Genomic DNA, 23024 nt, shown 5'->3' on the forward strand with positions numbered 1-23024 from the left:
AATGTATTATTCTTGTACAAGAAGGAGTGTTTAACAGTGCAACACACAAGAGGGGTTACAGAGGAAAGGCTCCTTGAGGAGCTCTAACAGTTGGTTCTTATACACTTTTTTAAAATGGGCTGTCTCGGACAGCTCCCACCTGATACAGATAATATCATAATATTCCTTTTTGGTTTTCTGCTCAGAAATGAACAATATGTATAAAAATGACACTTCTCAGGCCATTTTCTCATGTCCTTGTCTCTCCTGTCCTTGAACTACTGATATCTCTCTCTGCCATCCTCAGCAAAACACAGGCCAACTAAGGGAAGTGCACGAGACATGTGAGAAGTTGGGGGGGTTTGGTGCCTTGCTCAAGGGCACCTCTCCAGCTACCAGCCCCCCTTCCATACTTCCGTGCAGGACTTGAACCAGCCACTCTCTGGTTCCCAAGCCAAGTCTCCATGGACTGCCCTAAAGCAGCAAGGGGCTGCAATCGGTCAATTTCGGGTATCCTGGAAAGAGATACTGATAAAAATGTGTCCAAGCCGACACAAAGGCAAATTTGTCATTCAAATCTGAATCACACTGCAAGTCAGTTATTTCAAGTTGGATGTCGACGGGCAGATCAGTTCACCAAAGACCTGAAACCGTAGAACAGATGATAACAACTTAAACCAGCATGACAGCTCCGGCATGAACAGTTTGCTTGCTTGACAGTGTTGTGTGCAACCCCGACTTGAAGCAGTTCCTTTTTTTAGAAATTTGCAGTTGATGTCTTATTTGTATGTTAGACACCCCTGCCTCAAAACTATAAAAATAAACACAGAGGAAGCGAAAGTATTAATCATGCGTATATTTTATACTTTTTGTTACTCTCCAAAAACTATTGTACATCACTTTACATTCAGATAGTTTACCACAGTAAAACACAATAACACAGTAACCATACCAAATAATTAATCTCTGTACAGTTTAAAATAATCATGTGGTATAAAACAATACAGAGTTCACATGTTTTTCATAGGAGCTCAAACATCTGCCTTTTCCCAACACTTCTAGAAGGCAGCATGTAAGTAAACCTCCTGTATCTTCTGTCAGGGCTCTTGTTGCTTCAGACCACTGCTGTTATTTTTGTTTACCAAGGCCTCCAAAAATCATTTGTATGTTGCAAAACTTGTGAATCTATAGTTTCATATTTATTGAAGATAAAAATAAATATCGCAGATACTTTATATACAGTTTAATATTAAAAATATCACATAATGAAACTCTACATTCAGTCTCATTGCTGTTCTTGTGCACGCAGTAGTGAATTTGTGCCTAAAACTAGATTAAAGTGAGGCACAGTTATGGTGGATCAAGTGGCAGTTTCATCTGTTTTCAGTGAACATTCAGTCTTGAGTTGGCCGGTCATACACTAGCACAGCATCAAGTGCTGGAGTGTTGGGGTCATAGCAACCTCTCGCTTGTTTATTCACCACAGGACACAAGTCCTGTTCACACCACCTGATAAAGGACAATAAAAGTAAAATAAAAATAATGAGTTGATGGAGTTTGTGTGAAATTTACCCTTTTTTATTTATTTATTTATTTATTTTTTACCTGAGAGCTGCATAGGTGTCAGATGGAGAGGCTCCTTTCCAACATGCGTGGTCAATCAGAAGAGCACCTGTTAACATAACAGTAGTTAAAGGGGAACTCATCATCAGATCAAACACTGTGACTGCATATTTGGGAAAAGAAGGTTGTTGGTTTAAAGTAGTTTGAACTGCCTGACGTGAGTCAGTTAAGTTTGAAAATCGGGGGGTGTGAGTTAGAAAGAAGTGACTGTGGTGCGTGAGGCTACACTGGAAATCTGACTGAACTGTTGGTGGTTAAGTTGCATTGTGGGTGATATAGACACTACAAGTGAGACGAATGCATGGAGTCAAACTGTTAACTGAGAGTCTGATAAGCAGTATGACCACTGAGCTGAGTGGCTGCCTGGAGTCATGTGCTATACTGCGTGCTGTGTGTGTGATGGCTTCACTGTTGACAGAGTCTTTGTTGGCAGCATTAGTGGATGTCAGTGGTGTGTTGATCTAAGTTTAATTTATTGTCCAGAGGTATCTGAAGTACTCCACAATCATAACAGTTTCATTATTGATGCATATGAGGTTATGGCTGGAGCTGTGGGCTGAGCCGTGAGTGCTGGAAGTGTCAATCAGTTTGGGCACCATTGTTGTAAGTGGGAGATGGGGTCGGTTGAGTACTCAGTGGATTTTTGATTGCGGTACCGACCTGCATAGATGCGAGCCAGGCTATAAGCCAGGTCTCTGGCTGCTAGCTCCAGGTAGGCCGGTCCTCTGCTAGCTGCCACCTGAACAAAGTCCTCCAGCTCAGAGAGAGCTCGGTCTAATGCTTTCACTGCTGGGGCCAACGAAGAAACACTTGATGCACCGGCAAGGAGGGACTACAAGGAAAAGAACATCACATTCCTGTTCAGCTCTGTCACAGATTAGTTACTGAACTTGTTTGGTGGGAATTGCTTCTCACTCGATACCTTGGTATGGGTAAAGTAAGCATGAAGAACCAGTCCTGAGCTACGGGCCACACAGCGCAGCACATCCAGAGACAGGACATTTGTGGTACCTTCCCAAATACTCAACACCTGAGAAAGAAAGACACGTGTAGAAGGTAAACTGCAGAAACTGTAACATTACTGTAGATTTTTATTAAGTGACTTCACCTGTGCATCTCGAAGCAGTCCAGGCAAGCCAGTGTCCTCGATGTAGCCCTGTCCACCGAAGCTCTCCAAACCCTCCGACACCACAGCCACCGCCTGAGACAAAACAAAGACGTTAAGGGTCAGTATATAAACATCCAGTTGACAGTTCATCACATTTATACGAGTCGTGCACCTGCTTCCCAGTGTACAGTTTGACCACAGGAGTGAGCAGACGTAGCAGGTTTGTATCAAGCTGGGTCGCCATGCCGCTCTCCTCTCGACCCAACAGACGACACACGTCCATCACCAGAAGGAACGCCCCACGAGTCTCCACCTGTCCATGTCAGAAGCGAGCATGAGTGAGGCATGATGGGAAACACTTGAGTAGAGTTTGTGTAACTTGTTCACCCACGGCTGCCGGCTTACCTCCATCCTAGCGAGAGTCTGCATGTGCAGTGGGTGGTCTTTAAGAAGCTTTCCAAAGGCAGTGCGGCGAGTGGCGTAGTCACCGGCTAACTGGACCACCCTGTGAACACACACACACACACACATTTTTTAAATGAAAAACACATTATTAATCAGCTTATGTTTATAGAAATGAGTGCAGAATGCAGTGCAGTAGTACAGATAGTATCCTACCTTCTCATTGCAGCCGCTGCAGAGATGCTGTTGTGGATCCGGGTTATAGTTAACATGTTGGCTATGGAGGCCACGCCTCTGCCTACCTCTGAGAGCTGTAAAAATGTAGAGAGGTAATCAGGTTTGACAAATGAAAACAAAACAGCTGGCCTAATAGAAAAGGCATTTCTGCAGCTTTAGTATAAACAAAGTTAGGTGTACCTGAAGCAGATAACTTTGCTGCAGCATGCATTGTCAGTATCAATCAATACCATAATTAATGACGATATGTAACTGACCCTGTGTGCTGGTAAGCCATCCAGCAGTAACTCAGCGGTTGGCATCTGTCTTGTACCCAGCTTGTCTTTCAGTCTCTGAACCTCTATACCCTTCAGCAGGCCGTCCTCATCTCTGCTCACCTCTGCGTAGAACAAAGACAAACCCCTGCTGCCCTGTGGGACGGAGACAAGCACACACACACACAAAAAAAAACGCAAATGAAATCACTTTGTAGGTTATTAAAAAGGACTGAGCGGGCGAGCAGACGAGTGTCAGCCGTCAGCAGTACCGGTGTGGTTGCTCCTGTTCTGTCTTGTATTCTGGCCAGTGTGAGAGTCATGTCTGCATCTGTAGCAGAGGTGAACCACTTGAAGCCGTGGAGTTTGTATGAATCATCCGTTTGAGGAACAGCCACTGTCTCTGTGCCTCTGGCTAAAGAAATACAAGACAGGGAAATAGTAATGGTAAATGGAGTGTACTTTAATAGCGACAGGGAAAAGCAATTTATAATGAATTACAATAGATAACTCAAGTAACAACAGTTAAGGTGCACTGGGACATAAGAGGATAGTGTAATTGCATTTTTGGAGTTGCCTCCCTTTCCTTTGTGATTCTGGTTCATGAAAAACAACTCTGAATGTCAGTACTGACCCACATCAGATCCTCCCTGTCTTTCCGTCATCCACTGTCCAGACGTCCAGAATCGCTCAGGCTGACGGGTGGTCAAACGACTGTATGCTTCATCTACTGGCCAGGAAACACCTACAGACTTCACATACACAGCCAGAAAATCACTCACTATGTTTACAAGCTAAATAATAGAAATCAGGTTAAAACAATAAAGTGTTTACATGCATTAATGAGCAGCATAATGCTGTGTTGGTTTAAGACATGCAGTATATGATGTTCAGATGCCAGATTGTGTTTATGTCAGACCTGGATGACTTTAGCAGCTCCGTCAGTCATGGCCAGAGGACAGGTGTAGAGACCAGAGGACGGAGAGTAGATGTACAACTTGCACATTTGGTACACACGACTGGAACACACGTACACAGTTTCAAAATTAGAACAACATATCCTATTTGAAACTACCAAAAAAAAACGTTTACTGAACTGAACTACTTAAATATGAGCTAAACTGAAAAAGGAAGTAGCACGGTCTCCTAACCTCCATTCCCCAAACGGCCTCTCATAACCAATAGCGACCAGTCCTTCCTGTGCTGAGAGATCTTTCATGCGTTTCCAGGCCGGGGAAGTCTCAATGTGATCCACCCTGCGACCCCAAGGGTCAAAATGCACCAACTGTGGAGGAGTGACTTCACACTCTCTGCCCCATACATCCACCTCTTTGGACACTCGCTCTCCAAATGCACACAAGTCAGAGAAAGCTGCCTGTGAACAAGTATATACACATACCACATCTTATTAGCCTGACAACTTAGATTGGAGTGATGTTAGTTAACATGACCGCCTGATCTTTGTCTCTAAAACAACCTTTATGACACCCTTTCTCAGACATTTCAGAGGGTCCACATATAGCACTGTCTTGGGTCATTTCTGTATAGTAAACTGTATGTCCAGCAGCTGCTGAAGGCTCCCCTCCTCACCTCCTGGGGCAGGTGTCTCCTCAGGTATCCTCTGAGCAAGGCATCCTCTAGAAACAGGTTTTTCAGCACTGGTCGTTCCTGGAAGAAAGATCCTATTCTGGCTCCGGAGAATGGCAGGTAGCTTGCTGCCTCCCAGAGCTCTTCATCAGACCTTCCTGCGCCTCGCTCAGCTACGCTCGCCGATCTGAAGTGGACGACAGGTCGAGGAACCCGACGCCACAACCTGCAGCAGCCTCCAGCGACACGGCTGTTCAGTAGAGCCGAGCAGGCCGACATGGCTCAAGACCTCCAGCAAGAAAAGAGAAGCAGAAGCATTCAACTGAGTGAAGAGAAAAACCACTTGGTTTCATTTGTTCAGCAATCTACAGGATTATCTAGAACCTAAAATATAATTATGTTAAACAGACCTTTCATCCACTGTTATATATATTTTTGGAAATGAGAAAAGTGGTTCTCGTATTTCAGGTTTCAGTTTTTATAAATTTGCTTTTATTCGTAAATTAGAAATGTCAGCATGTGGTACCACATTACAGTGAATTCAGGCTAAAAACACAAATAATTGAATGCAAACACAAATAGATGTTGATTTAGGCTTTGTATTTATATTTACATAAGATATGACAACACTTATAATATTATAAGCAATATAGTAGTGTTTGGTTTCTATCAGATGGAACACATTACATAAAAAAACATCTTTAGTCCAGTCATAGCTTTATTAATACAACAATACCTAATTGCTTTTTACTGTAAGTTAAAAAATGTACTGATTGTTTCTATGCAATATTACACAATAGAGCAGACAATAATGACCTGGGTTTGGTTACTCATTTGTATGTATATGTACGAATGCTTGAATGTGTATATTTAATTCAATGTATTTAATATTTTTGTTTGCCATATTTGCCTATAATTTAGTCACAATGTGTACAATTGTTGTCTCTACAGCTGGAAAGAGAAAAGATGTATATGCTGCACATTGTTGTTGATAAAAATATTTAACTAAAAATAGCCACAAACAGACAAAACTAACTCATGTAGACAGCTGTAAATAATTTTTTTTTAAATGAGCCAATGACAGGGAAAGCTCAACATTCAGACTCTTGCACTCTTCATACAAACATGATTGTTTATAATGATTTATAATAATTAATAGCAATTTTTCAGAGCTCATAAGTGCTGGTACTTGCTCTAATGAAGCCATAATCTTTAATATATTTGACAAATATAACAACAATGTATTTTCACACAAGAGGGTAATAATTATCTGGTCTTTGCCAAATCAAATGTCGAGCAACATTTGTAAGCCAATCCAGACTGAGGTTCACCAAAGTGGGTCAAAGTTTATTATGTCCCGCCCTCCCCTCGGTGCACATATTAGCTTCGCGTTTCGATCAGTAATTACATTTGATTAGATTTAATTATAGTCTAATGGTTAATACAGACAAGTTTCCACCTTAGCTCTTAGCACAGGCTTTCTTCATCGTGTCGTGTATTGTTCACTCTGCAGCCCGAGACAACCCGAGCGAGCTCTGCAGCAACCACAACAGTTCAGCCAGTTTTTCTTACATAAGTTTTACTTGTAGTCTCTTTTATCGACTTTATATTCATAGCTGCTTTGGTAACATTGAATTCTCCTTATGTTAAACGTTTGAACTCCATGGACGCAAGTTAAAAACGCTCAATCTTACCTAACGTTAGCTCAGCTGCGTTTAAATACGCTGGCTGTCGTGTAGTCTCTCCCCTTCAAAATAAAAGTCTTTGTTGTTGTTCCTTGTTATAGGGTTCATTGACGCAAATTTCACACTTAACATTTCACGATTCAAACAGCATTGAAATTTACATACTATTTTTTAAATACTATTTTAGTATAGCCCATATTTATAGTATATAATGTTTTACTTCCTTAGCTTATTTCTATTCTTTATGTGTTGTGCTGTTACACACTAACTCTGCTGGCAATGCTGAGCTGAACGTTTCCTCATCTAACACATTTCATTGAATGTTGAACCTATGTTAGCCTACGTATAACAAATAAACCTGAAACTCAACAATGTTTCATACAAGAAACAGTCCATTACTCCCTATAAAACTAAACCGCTGCAAAAAAGCAGGGAAATTTAGCTTCATTTCTTAAGAGTTGTAGAGTTCACGTTTTATTTGCCGAACTAATATTTAATAGTTTGCTTTTTAACTTTTGCTTAAGATTATTTTAAATGTACATTCTCTCACTAACCAATATATTGTTTTTTAGCCTGTAAAAACATAAAAAAAATATGAGACATGCATTCGTCATAGGTGTTGCTGAACCGGTTTTATTGTTCTAAGTAAAGATTTGTCAAAAATACAGAATCCTTTGTTCTAATCAGAACAAAAAGACAGAAAGCATGCACCGTTTAATAAAACATTTCCATGACATGTTAAAAATCTGTTCAAAAGAAAGGACACAGGCACAGTGACTAATTATGAACACACAACTTTCGCATTCAAATTATTTTTTTTCCTTCCAAAAATAAACACAGAACAGTCATAGCTTAAATTCAGGAGGGATACAAGGGAATAATCATACTGATAAAACCCAGTAAGTAGTTCTTGTTTGTGGGTGAGATACCACCCAACCGTAAAATATTAACCTGGTTTCCTCTCAGACCAGGATGGAGGAAGGTAATGAGCAACACTGATGTGTTTTTTAGTGTAGAAAAATAAAACTTAATGCTGAGGAGACACGCTGCAGTTCTGAGCACCGCCCAGTCGAGCCAACTTCTGTCCGATTCTCACCTGACGATAAACCAAACTGAGGAACAAATGTAGTCTGCAGTTTGTCGCAGCATCAGCTGACTATATAAAGAGAGCATAAGTTGTATTAAGCCTACACAAATGATTTTAAAGGTCAATCAGGATAGGATGGCTTTAACATAGATTAACATACTTTATAAGCAGGTATATAAAAAGGACTCAAAGAGAAAACCACAGAAAGCTACGCAACAATGTGGAAACACCAGACAACCTTCCCAAACTTAAAGAACGCACTTGTGCTAACTTAAAAAAAAAATCAAATCAAAGATCAAACTTAGGACAATCGGATTTAACAAGTGGGGGGACAAATACAGAAAATATTCCCAAATATTCACAGCCAACTCTTTGCCTAAGCATGAGTCCTTGGGAAGCCGTCAGCAAGTTAAAGGCTGGAATGAAAACTGCCAGTCTGTTTATGTGCATGTCCTCTTCTCTCTCTTACATTCTCTCCTGTCTTCTTTAATCACCCTTGGTGAGGAGGTCTTCTATGTAGGCGTCAAGCTCGTCATCTGTGTTTATGTCAATGTCCTAAAAGTAAAAAAACAATTTTACTTACAGCATAATGTTACAAATGATTGCAAATGTATAACAAGCTTTCCATTCGAATGATCAGTAAGTACAGATAAAGCAGCACGTCTTACCTCTTGTACTTTTTGCAGGAGTGCTACAATGTTTGTTCGGAGTTTCTGTAGTTTCTCGTCCGCCTCCTTCAGTTTGACCTCAGTGCTGTTGCTCTTCTCTTCCACAGCTTTGGCCCTGGCATCAGCTCTGCTCTGGTACGAGTTACACAATGACTGGAGACCCGATTCATACTGCTGGAAATACTCTTTCTAATTGGAGAAGTAAAAAAAGAAACAACAAATTAATATTCATTACTCTTTTCCAAGTACTATTTCAATGTCTAGCATTGTTGGACACGATGTTTTCTGCTCTGTTCTCTAATCATTTGATTACTTTCATTTTTGTTTTTTTAATTTAATGTTTATTTCCAGCCTAAAGTTGTATTCACACATCAATCAAGATGAACGTGACCGCTGTGAAACAATCAAAAGAAGCTGTTTTATTTCCGATTCTCCAGTTTTCCCGCCATCACTCCTCCCCCTCTCACTTGTTTGACCACTACTGCTCTCTCATTTCTCAAACAAAGGAAGCTGGGTACACGAAATAAATAAAGTGACACACCCCTTGTGGTTCCCACCACCACAGCCCAAACACTATCTATTTAATCATCGGATATCCATCTCACCATTGGAAATGCAACCAATTCCTCAGCCGTCATGGTGTTGACATCGTCTTTCGGGATCCGAAAAGCGGGAGGGAAGAAGTAACGCAGCATTGTCCTGCAAACATGAACGCCACAGTACTGTGAGACTAAAATGAAGAATGATTTTGACACCATGTTTCCTCGGCTGTCGTGAGTGTGTGGTAGCACCACCAGTTCATTGTAATCAGCTCACCTCAACATGGTGACCAGGCTGTCAGTCACCTCTCGACTGGTTCCTGGTTGAGTAGTGTCTGGCTCCATGGGTGCCGGCCCTTTCTCGGTCTCCTGCTGGGTGTCAGGTGTCTGAGAGATTGGGGATGGCGGCCTCATCAACCGGACTTCATCACTACCCTTAAACACCCTTCACACACAAACACACATCGGGTATTAATTATCTTACATGTCAACAAAATGCGGCCTGAATGGAAAAACAGTGACACAGTATCTTACCATCGGTCTTTAGGGGTGGATCTAGGGACATAGTCAAACTTCACTTTCCAGCGTACATTCTGTTTATTTGTCTCCACTGCAATGACTTTGCCTGTGTACCACTCCTTATTGACACGCACTTCAACCAGCAGACCCTTATCTGCAGATAATAGACATGTATCTTTTTAGCTTTCTTTTTCCTGTGTTATGTGCGTTACATGTTAGTGTAGAGCAGAGCGTCTTCTCACCTCTCTGAGCATTTCTAGTGTCATTCTCTGGTTCCTGATGCGAGGACTTCTCAGATGCCTGCAAAAACAAAAACAACCACTACCATCACTGCAGTCAGAGAAAAAATGTTTATTGAAAAGGAGGTTAATAAAAATGAATTATTTGCATTCCTGTTAATGGAAAAAAAAGAGAAAGTCCCAGTGTGACCTCAGGCATTGGGTGAGAATGACATACTTGACAGCAGAGTTAGAGAAGAACATGACACCTTCAGTTTCAGTGGAGGATTGTTAATTAGAAGAATGACAATCTGACACCCATATCAGATGAAAGATGTTATCAGAAGTTGTCAAAATTAGAAGCCGTGAGAGTAGATGCAGACCAGCTTTATTCGAGAACAGTAGAGAGAGGGGCCGAGTAAAGCTACCTTTGCTTTAGCGCCATGTGGCTGCATGGAAATGGATTTATGGACAGAGGCTGGTGTGGTTGTTGTCTGCCGTGTAGGAGTAGAAAGCCCTTTCTTCTCAGACTGTGAGTGTGTGTTAACCTGCAAAGTCAACAGCAGAGCGGCTCTGATTGGAGGTTCACTAACTTTCTCAGCCATCCAGAAATACCTGCTTTCCCTCATATATGAGCCCTTTCAGTGTCATCAGCTATCCAAACACTTCAGGAAACTAATTTAGCAGTGCTCGCTGCAGCTTACTTCGAAAAGGAAACTGTATCCAATCACAAAATATATTTTCATGCAATTAATGCCTAGATGATGAGGTCACAGTAATGTAAAGCTAAATTCTAGACCAATTCCAGCATCCTACACTTAGGTGCTGTTTTGTAAGATACTAAACCTTCTCTGAGTAACTATTGGATTAGACACTTCATATGAAATGTATGAAGACTAACAACTTTCCGGCTTTCTGTCTCCTCCCTTCAAGTAAATGTCATATCCGTTGAGACAGAAGGAGGAAAGGCAACGAGCAGTAGAAAAGAGACAGCAGCTCACGCCATCATAGCACAGCGCCATGTTGCACAATGCAACCAGACTGACACAGGCTGATTCACAAGATTTAGTTGAACACTTGATCACTGATCTAATGCTGCCATTTAATTCTATATATGATATATTTCATAAATTATGTAGCCACAGTGTTTCTGACCTGATGCCAAAGACAGTCTGCTCAAACAGGGATCAATTGTGTGTTTACCTCATCCAATCTTCCACGTCTTGGAGGCAAGGCCTTCTCTACCACTTTCCCACGGTTGGCAACCGCTGCAGCCATCTTGGATTTCTTTGTCTGCGGTTCTTCCTCTTCACTCTCCTCCTCTTCCTCTTCTTCTTCTTCCTCCTCCTCCTCCTCCTCCTCCTCTTCCTCTTCACTGTCCTCCTGCTCTATGATTCTCTTGCGTTGTCCAACAGCTGCTGGTTTGGCTGATGATGCTTTGGCAGGTGTCTGGAAGACAGATATCATTATTTCAGTTTTCTACATTTAACTTGTGCATGCAGCCACATTTACACCAACAAAATGTTCTACTGGAACTCTGCGGTATTAGAGGAATACTATAACATGCAACTTACCCGTGAGCTGCGGCTGGGTGGGGGTGTTTTGGCAGTAGCTTTGGGTACAGGCTTTGCTGCTGGTAGAGGAGGCTTTGCTGCAGCTCTGGACCTGGATTGCTCGACTTTGGGTGGTGGAGAGGCGGGTGTTCGAGTGGGGCGCTGAGAAGCTGCACGAGATGGAGGGGCACTCTGGGCATTTTTGAGGTGAGCTGGGAGAGGTGGGGACCGGGGCCGTGTTGTAGACTTTTCAGAAGACCTACTTGCCTGAAGCAACAACAAACAAATATGTCAGTGAGATAATAAATGAAACACAAGAACACTAACAGCAGTGTTACAGAGGTATGATGCGCTTAATCTGGTGAGAAGTCAGCATGAACGAACCAGGCATTGCCCAACAAAGTACAGGCTTTAGTTTCTAAAATACGTTGGAGGGACAAAGTTAACAAAACTTGTATCGCAGTAAGGGGAGCCTGTACCTGTGAGGAGCTCTCTGTTGGTTTCATGCTGACCTCCAGCGGTAGCTTCTTTATATCTGCTGCAGATTTGATGGTGCTGGTTTTCTGAGAGGAGGAAATACAATCGATTATGTCCGGATGTACACAAAACAGAAAGCGACGGAGAAAAGAGGCAGAAGAATCAGGTGACGTACCTGCAAGGCCTCTAATTTCTCCTGCTGCTGTTTGATTTTCTCGGTCAGCTCCTTCTGTTTGTCTTCAGCTGTCTGCTTGTCTTTCTTCAGAACACCACATGGCAAATTCTGTTTCTGCTCAGGAGCGTCACACCTAAAAATATACACGATATATAGCATGTAGAAACACTAGCTCTACACGAAACAGCACTGCAGTTACACTGCAACAGAATTGGCATGAAGTATATATATTACATAGGTTACATTAGTAATTTAAACTTAAGATAGTTCCTATAAAACAACTTTCTGTGTGTACCTGTCCTGGCTGCTGTCGGGGTTCATAAGACACACCCAACTGTCTGGGTAGCGTTTGTCCACAGCGTCCATCTGGAATGGCAGCGTTCTCCACTTTAAACATTTATCTGTAAATGAAGAGCAGAGTCAGTGTAAGTTCGTAGAGACACAGTTTGTGTGTGAATGTGTGCTTTGAATGTGGATCTGTAACTTACCACACTGAATAGTAAGTGGTATTTCCATTGCGCGGCGTCTCTTGTATCTGGGCTCTGAAGACGGAGGTGCAGACCAGCTGGCAGACAGATACCCAAACTCATCCCAGAACTTCACTATACCTTTCTGAGCTGTACAACACACACAGAAAGCAAATTATTTATTAAAATAAAAGTTTATTGTGGCTGTCTTTAAACACATCTTTATACTTGTTCCTTACTGCAGCTTTGCATGTGTGTGAACGCTGGAGAGTGATTGTAGGGCATTGTAAAGCAGCTAGGAGGAGGCTACAGACACTTACCGATGTTACCGTCCTTCCAGTACTGAGCTAAATGTTCCCCCATGGTTTTCAGTAAATGTCGATACTCCTTAGCATCTGCAAAGTCTTGTTTGTTGTGAGTAGGCTCTAGAACTAAATATGGGACATCCACTACTCCAACCACACCTCCACAGGCCCTAAAACATACAAAACACATAACTGTTAAGTTTTATTCTTAATCATTTAAACATTGTCGTTTTTCAGTCTCTGTTTTCATTTTACTCACATGCCTCCCTCCAGCTGGGGCCCTGTCTTCTCGTACATCTTGATGAGACGAGAGCAGTTGTATACAAACATCCCATCCAGGTCCCTCTGCCCAATGTTCACTCCAAATATAAAATTCAACTCCTTGGGCTCCTTTAATGCTCTGAGGAACAACAAAGTGTTGCAGAATGACATGAAACAGACAAAGCCCGGATACATTAAGTATCAGTTGCTATAATCTTGGAGTGGAAATAAGATTTTACAATTCTGTCATCATACCTCTGTTTGGCTTCGAGAGTCCTTTTCTTCATTTCAGCATCCTGTTGGAGCATCATGGCTGAATCTTGAACTTTTCTCAGGATCGCCTAGAGGAAGACAGACATCAGATAACACTTTATAACAGTGTGTCCCAGTGTTAGATTAAAATCTACATGACAAATGAACCAGAATATCTACTTTGTCTTACCCGTGAGTCTTTTGACAGGTCCTGCCCTAATCTGGCCTCCAAAGCTATGCGCTTACTCTCTGCCTCTCTGGCTTTCTCTTCCGCTGAAATGAAAAACACAATGTTAAGTGATGAGAGCGAGAGCGAAAAAGTGAATGAAAAGACTAATTTCAACACCAACTCACCGATCTTAGCAAGGTGATCTGCTTTCTTCACTTCTTGCTCAGCGCGAGTTTTAAAACGCGTCGATGAGTATTTATAAACTCTATTAACAAAACAATGATGATTGATTAAAGTCTTGTCACTGAAATGCAGTATTACAGACAGCATAAACGTGTTATCATACTACCTTGGTTTATACAGACAGCAGGACAGTCTCTTGGTCCTGACTTTATGTCCCTGGATAAAAATCCTCATGCGTGGGTCGATGTACAAAACAGCAGCGTACGCCCTGAACGACCTCCTCTCGGGCTTCCTGTGACAGAGGAAAAGGTGCGTCCATCATCATTAACATGATCAAATTTCTGATCAATACAATCAACATTAAATAAAGTTCATCGTGGGTTAATGATTCCATGGTTACACTGAGTCGAATCACACCAAGTAACGACCGTACTCACACTCCTTCAGCAAGTGTCCCAGCCATCAGTATGTCCTGGTGATCCGTGTCTACATCCAGCTCTGGTTCTCTGTTGTCCATCAGCTTCAGATTATAGATGATCACAAGGGTCCCTTTTAACAAAACACAACACTAAAGTAAGCCATGTAAACAATATAGATCATCATCATAAATCCATAAAAAACTTAATTCCCCAACATTAAAGCAGATCACTATTAGAGCGGTATATTATATGGTTCACATAGAATTTAACAAAAGCTTTAAAGTATTGGCAAGAACTTCAACCTCTTTACATGGACACACATCCATATACTTACCATTGCTACTTTCTATTTTGTTGAACTGCTCCATCAGCTGATGTTCATTTTTAAAAGGCGAGTACTTGAAGATCAGCTCCGTCTCTATGGCGTACTTCTCTGGGTCAGAGGTCAGCGGCTCCTTGGTCTTCAGATCCCAGGACGGGAGCGGGACTATCACCTGGAGAGAGAAGGATCAGCAGCCAACATAATGTAAGCAAGTTTAGAGATGTTTAAAAGCAGCAGCCTCAAAGATTCACAGAGATTCAGCCGAGAGGAAATGGCATAACACACACTTAATCAAGTATCCATCACTAATAACAATGACATCCTCTATGCAACAGCTGATTCTGACCTCATCCAGTCCCTCCTCTTCGTGGAAAGTCCTCGACAGGAAAAGGCAAGTCAGCGTGTTGCCCTTTTTTGTGAAAAGGATGAAGTCTTTCCCGATACGCATAGAGCCGCTGTGGAAACACACAAACGTTTTAATCAGTTGTAAAATTATTCATACACTGGTGTACCAAATGTGCAACGAATCACAAGAATTCTGTGATGCTCTTACGATTTCAGGCCGTTTCCATACTGGCCAATCTGAGTGGACTCAGGGGACCGTTTGTTTGACTTTCCAAACTGGATCACGTGGGTCGCCTCGTCTAATATAAGAAAGGAATTCAGCATCATGTTTCACACACATAATACACCAGAAAACCTCACAATGGACAATGCACCTTTAACCATGATAAACACTAGCTCAAAGTGATTTCTCTTGTGATAAAGTTGCACTTACTCGGGTCCATTCCAATACCGTCGTCCAGAAAACAGAGCATGTAGCCGCCCCGCAGCTCTGGCCTTTTTTCTGTCAGCAAAGCAAGCGTCAGTGAAAGAGACGTGTTAGGAACAATGAACTAAGGTGTGTACGCTTCAGTGTGTGCGTTATTCTGAGGTGTACCTGTGTAGATGTCTATTCGTGTGGCATTGGCATCTCTGTGAAAGAAATGAGAGGTGAGACTTCCTACTTATTACAAGAGAGACATCAAGCTAATATAAGCTTCATAAGCTGTGTAATTTGTCAAGAATTATAGGCTCTGTTGCAAACCATTACGGCTACCTTGAATTGTCCACAAGCTCTGCCAAGGCTCCAAACAAGAACTCGTGGGTTGTCCTGAAAACAGAGCACTTAATGTCATTAATCCAATATACTTCTTAAGTTAACAAGGGATTAAAGTTGAGTTAACAGGGCATGGTGGTTAAGAGAAAATGCAAACAGGATCTGATCTCCACATTAATCTGTGTGGAGTTGTTACTCACATATACAACTTGAAGACAACAATGAAGACTGGTTTTATTCAGCACGTAGTTTATCATTCATTCGGTGTCAAATGTACCGACAAATGCCCGACACAAGCTCAGCTATTTTTACTTGGCCTATGATTTAACAGAAGCACTAATTGTTGTTGTACTGCTGTGGTTAAACCCTTCCTGGATCTATGCAAAATGGATTTAAAAATGAACCCAAACTGTGATATCATCTTTTGTTTCCAAGTGTGTTTACTTGGTGCACCACCACATATTCAAACATGGGCTGAGTTGTTCAGTCACGCTACGTCACAAGAAAACAGTCAGGTCTTTTGTAGCAATAAGATAAGGAACCTTATACAGACAAAAGTTTAACTGTTTTTTTTAATTCAACAAACAACAACAAACAACAAGTTAGATACTAAGACAGACAGCGCAGCCTACATTGAAATCTTTGCTATTGTTAATAAGATATTCTGAAATGTTTACAACCAATAATTACAATTAAAAAAAAGTTTTCCCAATCTGTCGTATCGCATAACAGCTTCATAGAGTCATAGAGGTGTGACTACACTGAAGCCTCAATTATAGTCATAAAACCAAGGGATTATCATCAATGTATTATAACTTCCTCATTTTTAAATAACGTCTTGTTTTTCTGGTGTGTGCATGATGTTTAAAATTATCAAAAGTATCACACCCCTTCCTCTTAGAGGTTTTCACACCACTTCTGGCAGTAGCAGTGTGAAGGACTACTAGAACATCTAGTAGGTGTGACTGGACACACTTCAGTTTAGCAATTCAGGAAGCTTTACAGTTTTAGAAACGTGGCATTGCTGAAACCAGCAGCAAGTGTCACCACCAATAATTGTCCTGTATTTATGACCTTGCACTTATGGACTATGTGGAGTGTTTAATGTGTCGTGGTTATTCTTTGGACACCTGCTCGGGGACAACAACATGCAAAATTGTTGTAGTTATTATTTATTATTTTATTTTATTTATTATTACCTTTATTACCCCTCCAGTTTGCATGTCGAAGTGTCCTTGGTAGGGATGTAACAATGCATCGTGACACGATTAAAAATCGGTACAAATGCATGACACTTCGCACCGTTGACAGAAAAAACTAATCGCGATTCTTCGCAAATGCGAGAGAAGTAGGATATGTTGTTGTTATCTTAAAAAAAATAAATAAATCACTGGTTGGTGATTTATTTGTTCAACGTCAGACGTCAAGTCACGTGACTACGTAGTGTAGATACGGAGCAAAGAACGAGGGAAGACATGGCGATGGTTGAAAACAGCTTTGAAATACAGGAGCAGTTTTAAATCACCTGTGTGGCGGCATTTTGGATTCACTATATACACAAATACAACCGGTGAGAAATGGACAGGCAGAACCAAAACAGCATGTAAATATTACAAGAGACTGCTGACAAATAGCGGCAACACGAGCAACATGCAGCACCATATTAACCGCCAAAGTAATGTTACACCTGCACATTACACCAGTTAACTTGTGAGATTGTTTCTAAAGAAAGGTATTTTGTTGTTTAAGTTGCACTTTTTTTTATATAAAGGGAACACAAACTGTTTGAGAGTTTCTGTAAAGAAAGCACCTAAGATTATTTTCCTACAAATAAAAAGATTTTATTTAGTCAATTTGTCTGTAGCTCAATTTGAATAAATATCGTGAGAAAATCGTATCGTGAAATAAAAATCGTGAACCGTATCGAGTCATGAGTCGAGTGTATCGTTACATCCCAAGTCCTTGGGCAAGATACTGAACCCCAAATTGCTCCCGAAGGCTGCGCCATCTGTGTGTGAATGTGAATGAATGGTTAGTTCCTCAAACTGATGAGCAGTTGGCACCTTGCATGGCAGCCGATGCCATCAGTGTATGAATGTGTGTGAATGGGGTGAATGAGATATGTAGTGTAAAGCGCTTTGAGCGGTCGGAAGACTAGAAAGGCACTACCATTCATAATCATTTATCAATAACCAGAAAGCTGGTACTCACGAATTCGTGTGCAGGTACTCAAAGGTGAGCTGAGCTCTGCTCAGGTTGCTGTAGTTGGAGTAGGCCATGACCACCAGCACACATGTGATTTCCTGTTTCCTGTCCTGTTTGTCTTCGTCCTGTCCAGTCGAGCTCTAGTGGAGACCTTTCATCCTGAAGAGGGGGAGAAAGCTCATCACAGGTCTTGTCTATATCAACCTGCAAAGTTTCTTAACTAACTGACATGGGCACATTACAACAACACCACCACCACCACCACACACGCCTTATATAGTAAAAGTAGCCCCCCCACCCACTATATGAAGGGTGCCATGTGGGAGGCCTGTGTAGCAACAACACATTTAATGGCTGAGAGCAAAGTGCGCCCCTGGGTAAGGTGTTAGCAATAAATGTCTTTGAGCAGAAGTCAGTGGCTGGCAGTTCAAACGTTACGCAGCAACGGTTACCAACGGTTAACGTCGGGCTGACGTGCGCGGCTAACGGACATTAGCGTCCCCGTGAATGTTTATAATGTAGCGCTAACGGAAGCTAACAGTTAGCTGACGTCAACGATATCAAGTCATTTTCACCGACTTTGCAGACCGTTTCATGTGACGGCGACCCCCGGAGTGGCTTCACGCTAGTGTAAAGATCCGTCCGAGCAGGGATAAGTACTTTGTAACGTTGCGTTTTCGTTTCTCCCCCCCACTGACATAAAACAATCCGACAGGCCGCGAAGAATCCAACCACTTCGGCGATGGTTACTTGGTTTCCTTCTTGTCCGCAGAAATCCCGCCTCTATTTTTCTATTTTCAGCCAATAGGAACGCGGCGTCTAAAACTCCTCGAACGCTGATTGGAGGAGAAACCTCTCCTACCTTAAACGAGGTAACATACCGGTGCATCAGTGATGATAGCGCTTCAGGGTTACTTCCGAAATGATACCAAGAAATGACACGTACATATATAATTTTAAAAAACACTGACTTACAGATGGAAAAATGTTTATTGTGTTTTATCAACTAACAACCGGGTTACATGTAAAAAAAAAACAACAAAAAAAACGATGTAAAGGTCAAATTCACAATAATAATAATAAAAAAATTAGTAATTATTCTTGCTACAACTGAGAAACCATTTGACTGTAGTCAGGTGCGCTGTATAGGGAGGAAAAGTTAGGACAATTCCAGGGCCCCAAAAAATAGGTAAACACCAATATAAAATTATTAAACCATCATCATTGAGTATATATATTTCAAATATAATAATGAAATTACTTAACTCTTTGTTTTTACGTGTTTTGGGCAGTTAAATAAAAATGGCCTTTAGCACATTTTCATGGTAATCTCACATCAAATAGTGAACTGCACTGCATACTGTATGCAGACTTGCATGCATGTACAAATCACCAGCAGTAAATATTGTGCTAGTATTAGTATTGAACTACAAGACGCAAAACAGCTGCAAGTCTTTAATTAGAGTTATGTAAAGCTTTTGATGGGATAGTTAGGTCCTAGAGATGTGGTGACAACAGCTGCGCAGAAGGGGCCCAATTGGATTTTTTTGTCATGGGGCCCAAAATTTCTGGCAGCGCCCCTGACTGTAGTTAGTTGAGTTAGTGCATAAAACCATAGTACATGGTCATTTACATGACATACACTTTGCTTAGTGTCCTGTTAACTCTCTGTTATAAATCAAATATAACAAATGGCCTGTATCATAGCAGCGTTAAACACCATCTGTTGCTTATACATTTAATTAGGAGCAAGAGATATTTATTTATTTCTTTAACACTTTTACTGCTGTGCAAGTGATTTAACACGTTGTAGGTGAAGGCAAGAACACTTGCACAGCTGTAGATCTATCATCTGGTTTAAATGAGTTTTAAATGTCCCATATGTAAATTGAAGTGGTTAAACAGGCAAACAAACCTAGTCCAAAGCAATTAAGACAAAAAAACATCTGGTGATAGGAATACAATATATTGTACCTTATAAAATACTGAGTCATTCCTGGCAATGTGGGAACTGAAATAAACAAGACAGAAAGCAAATAACTCCTGGAATGCATTGAATATCACAGACTGGGAAGTGAAAGTACCATTTCTGGGAAGCATTACTAGTTGAAGAGTTGTTCCCATTACAACATGGTCCTATTACAAAATATACTCATTCTCTACCATGTTTCTCTCTTGGATATGTTACAATATTTAAGTCTTCTAAAACAGGGATACTCCACTGATCTTAGTATTGCACTTTCAAGTTAGGAACAGACAGATTAAAAATCCTCAATACTGATGCAGAAATATCCTGACTTTTCATCCCTAGTCAGAGTAAAGCTTGAAATTTGCTGGATACTACATAAATATCTAGTCTCCGAACCCAAGCTGACACCACCAGGGTTAATTTTCTCAGGCTGTAGAAAGCCCTCTCCACAGAAGATGCTGTATAACTGTTTTCACAGTTATGCTCCCCCATGATGACTGTGCTCGGCGGGACACCTCTTTTAAAGAAGCAATAATTATTCTTGTTCTCTCTCAACCATCAACTGATTTCTTCAGGATGCAGAGGATGAAAAATGTTCATGTGTCAGTCAATCAAGGCCTCCTGCAAATAAAGTAAAGCAGTACGGTTAGGTTCAAACAGAATCTACACATTTCACAACACATGCAGAGGTAACACGAAAAGCACAACAAGATTAATTCAATTCCTCTATTTCACACATATCCAACTATACATATATTTCATATCTTATATATCTGACCACAGACACAAAAACAAAGTGATATAAATGATAAGAAATGACAGTTACATTTTGTAGATCCAGTTCACTCCAATGGTGGCGACGTATGAGTGAATGTGTCAGGCCAGCAGTTAAACAGATCATCAAACAAACTCCTATCAGACACATGCCGACTTCCAACAGATGTCGCACTGCTACCCTGAGCTCCTCCTAAAGAATGAAAGTAAAGAATGACTCGCAGGATGACAAGAGCGTATCTGATACGATAACTATTGAGTAAGTTATGCTTGTGTGACATGCATGTACCTGTGTTAATAGGACTGTGAGTGTAGGGTCATTCTTGAAGTGTAGACTGTAGCAGCTCTGTGACGCTGTAGACTCCTTGCTCGCTTCCATGTGGATGGGTGAAATGTTTTTCTCAGATACAGGACACTCTGGTGGAAGCCTTCATTAATAAACAGAAAAATGACTTAATAGCTGATCTTTTAAGTAGGTGGTGATTTAAATTAAGGAAACAAATTAACTCACAGGCTCATGGGCAGGAGGTGTGTTGGGGCACTTATGGTGAGGCATGTATCATTTCCAGACAAAAACTTTAAAGTCACATCAACAATCTCATTCCCTGGGGAGTAAAACAAGCTAGCATGAGTGTGAATTCATGGTTATAAACACATTTTGTACTGTAAACCCCAATCCACTGCAATACAAACCTCCAATGTGTAGTTCCTTAGCTCTCAGGGTAGTGTATAGACCAAGGTCTTTTAGAGAGCCACTGTTTGAGTTGGCAGTCACAGCCAGAGGCACCCTGAGATGTAAAGTGGTGACAGGAGGAGTCTGTGTAGGTTGAATGGAAGTGTCTCTGTCTGTCAGAGATGAAGGGACTGGGGAAACAAGCTCAGATGAATTTGCATTGGCTTTCACACACAGCTGAAACTCTGATAAAGAGGACAGGAGGTAGTTCCAGTCCTAAGAGAAAAAATAAAGCATATGATTTGCAATATTAGCTCAGGACACACACAGAAACATGAGCATACATGCAGTCACAGCCTGTAAAACATGTTTCCTACCAGAGCTTGTACTCTTAAAAGGGCTTCTGATAAGCTCACCTAAGGCCAAACACAAGCAAAAAGCTTTTAAAATTTGGATTAATGAGTCTTTACCAGTGTTGTGTCGGGGTTAGGCAGAGTGTTGGTGGAGATGGTGGAGATGTAAGAGCCGAGGCCAATGAACGAGACAGCCAGAGCCAGCAGACACAGGAAAAAGGTCACCCATGGTGGATTGTGGAATATATAATCTCTTATGTTGGTGACAGGCTGCCAGAAACCCATCATCAGGCACCAAATACACCTGAGCTGTAAACATCAGAGAGTCACTTCAGTTATTAAAGTTTACACAGCTTTTTTTTTAAAGATATTTTTATTGAAGTCTTTTTCATATGTTCATATGTATAATTTCACAAAAAAAGACAAACAAAGGATCAGAACCCCTCACCACCCCCACCCCCAACACCCTGGTACGGTAAAAAAAATAAATAATAATAATTGCATAAGTTCAACCGCGGGTACATCTGAAAAGCAAAATATAATACAATCAAGTGATGTATGAGATCCCAAATAATCATAAAATCATAGAAGTTTAGTAGACAAAATAGTAAAGGGAAGTTATATACTGACGTACTAGTTAAAGTGATGTAATAATGGTAGCAAGAAAGAGCACCATATCTTTTCATATTTCTCTGGGTTCCTCCTCACACTGAATAAGATTTTTGGTTTCAGTTGTGCTATAGGATGTTAATTAATTTAACCATTGTCTCTGCGATGGAGGAAACTCTGATTTCCAGTTCTGCAAAATACACGTTTTACCAGTTTTTATATCTCCCAGAATCCATATCCTCAGGGTCAGGCTTTTGACATTTGTAGTTTTTGAAGCTATACTAAATTATGTATTTCCAATTGGCAGTTTCACACTTGAAGGATTGAATCATACCTAAAAGGAGCTTAACTTTCAGACATTTAGCTCTTTTAATGACATCCATGAAACTTAAACACCTTGTTAACTTGGCATACGTGTTGTGACTTTGTAGATATCCAACAACAAAGCACTAACACCTGTCTATCGATACCCTTATGTGTGAAAATAACCGGATGACATATATTAAGTCCATTAAGTCAGTGTAGACTGCAGAGGATAAGGACACGTGTAACTTGTTTACCATATGAGCAGCTCAGATAACGTTCCTGTCAGAGCAGTGCGGCTAACTAACTAGCTGAATTCAACCGTCATACCTTGAATTTGAGCAGCCGTCTCTTCTCACGTCGCCAGTTTAGATAAAACACTGAAATATCTGAGCGTGTCGGCGGCGAGTAAACTGCAGTTTGACATTTAAGACGTTTAAAGTTCAGTTAAAGCGGCACAAAGATAACACACACGACAGCGCCATCCATTTACGGGAGCGTACTACTATGACGACGACCGTTACGTGGGTCATGTGACGATTGGTAGCCA

At 41.1% G+C, this 23024-nt stretch overlaps 3 protein-coding genes across 8 annotated transcripts; all 3 read right to left on the minus strand.

Annotated features, from left to right (window-relative positions):
* Nucleotides 1-581: 581 nt before the first annotated feature.
* LOC104921235 (acyl-CoA dehydrogenase family member 11) lies at nt 582-6939 on the minus strand. The gene is made up of 15 exons (XM_010733709.3): nt 6885-6939; nt 5194-5479; nt 4755-4978; nt 4523-4622; nt 4238-4355; nt 3876-4018; nt 3607-3759; nt 3329-3423; nt 3116-3215; nt 2883-3023; nt 2711-2803; nt 2525-2632; nt 2263-2434; nt 1585-1651; nt 582-1488 (listed from the first exon to the last, which is right to left on the minus strand). The coding sequence occupies exons 2-15, from the start codon at nt 5467-5469 to the stop codon at nt 1374-1376; spliced, it is 1905 nt and encodes a 634-aa protein (XP_010732011.3). The 5' UTR covers nt 5470-5479; nt 6885-6939; the 3' UTR covers nt 582-1373.
* A 546-nt stretch (nt 6940-7485) lies between these two features.
* morc2 (MORC family CW-type zinc finger 2) lies at nt 7486-18568 on the minus strand. Of its 6 annotated transcripts, none has more exons than XM_019254964.2 (28): nt 18492-18568; nt 17800-17952; nt 15589-15642; nt 15430-15464; nt 15268-15336; nt 15043-15133; nt 14836-14944; nt 14502-14661; nt 14186-14297; nt 13915-14040; nt 13751-13830; nt 13587-13669; nt 13400-13485; nt 13143-13283; nt 12899-13053; nt 12600-12728; nt 12407-12512; nt 12112-12244; nt 11939-12022; nt 11481-11726; nt 11110-11355; nt 10335-10454; nt 9931-9988; nt 9704-9842; nt 9447-9614; nt 9236-9329; nt 8631-8819; nt 7486-8517 (listed from the first exon to the last, which is right to left on the minus strand). In XM_019254964.2, exons 2-28 carry the CDS (start codon nt 17865-17867, stop codon nt 8449-8451), a joined length of 3150 nt encoding a protein of 1049 aa, XP_019110509.2. In that variant the 5' UTR covers nt 17868-17952; nt 18492-18568; the 3' UTR covers nt 7486-8448. The 6 variants fall into 6 exon arrangements, with proteins under 6 accessions (XP_019110509.2, XP_019110507.2, XP_019110505.2 ...); XM_019254962.2 differs by having other exon boundaries at nt 18382-18564; XM_019254960.2 differs by having other exon boundaries at nt 18373-18564.
* Nucleotides 18569-19271: 703 nt separating this feature from the next.
* Nucleotides 19272-23016, minus strand: LOC104921238 (transmembrane protein 248). Its single transcript, XM_010733711.3, has 7 exons — nt 22805-23016; nt 21680-21871; nt 21230-21485; nt 21048-21141; nt 20826-20964; nt 20589-20729; nt 19272-20383 (listed from the first exon to the last, which is right to left on the minus strand). Exons 2-7 carry the CDS (start codon nt 21848-21850, stop codon nt 20366-20368), a joined length of 819 nt encoding a protein of 272 aa, XP_010732013.2. The 5' UTR covers nt 21851-21871; nt 22805-23016; the 3' UTR covers nt 19272-20365.
* Between the last annotated feature and the right edge of the window lie 8 nt (nt 23017-23024).

Source organism: Larimichthys crocea, chromosome III (genome assembly GCF_000972845.2).
Source record: "Larimichthys crocea isolate SSNF chromosome III, L_crocea_2.0, whole genome shotgun sequence".
NCBI classification, from domain to species: Eukaryota; Metazoa; Chordata; class Actinopteri; family Sciaenidae; genus Larimichthys; species Larimichthys crocea.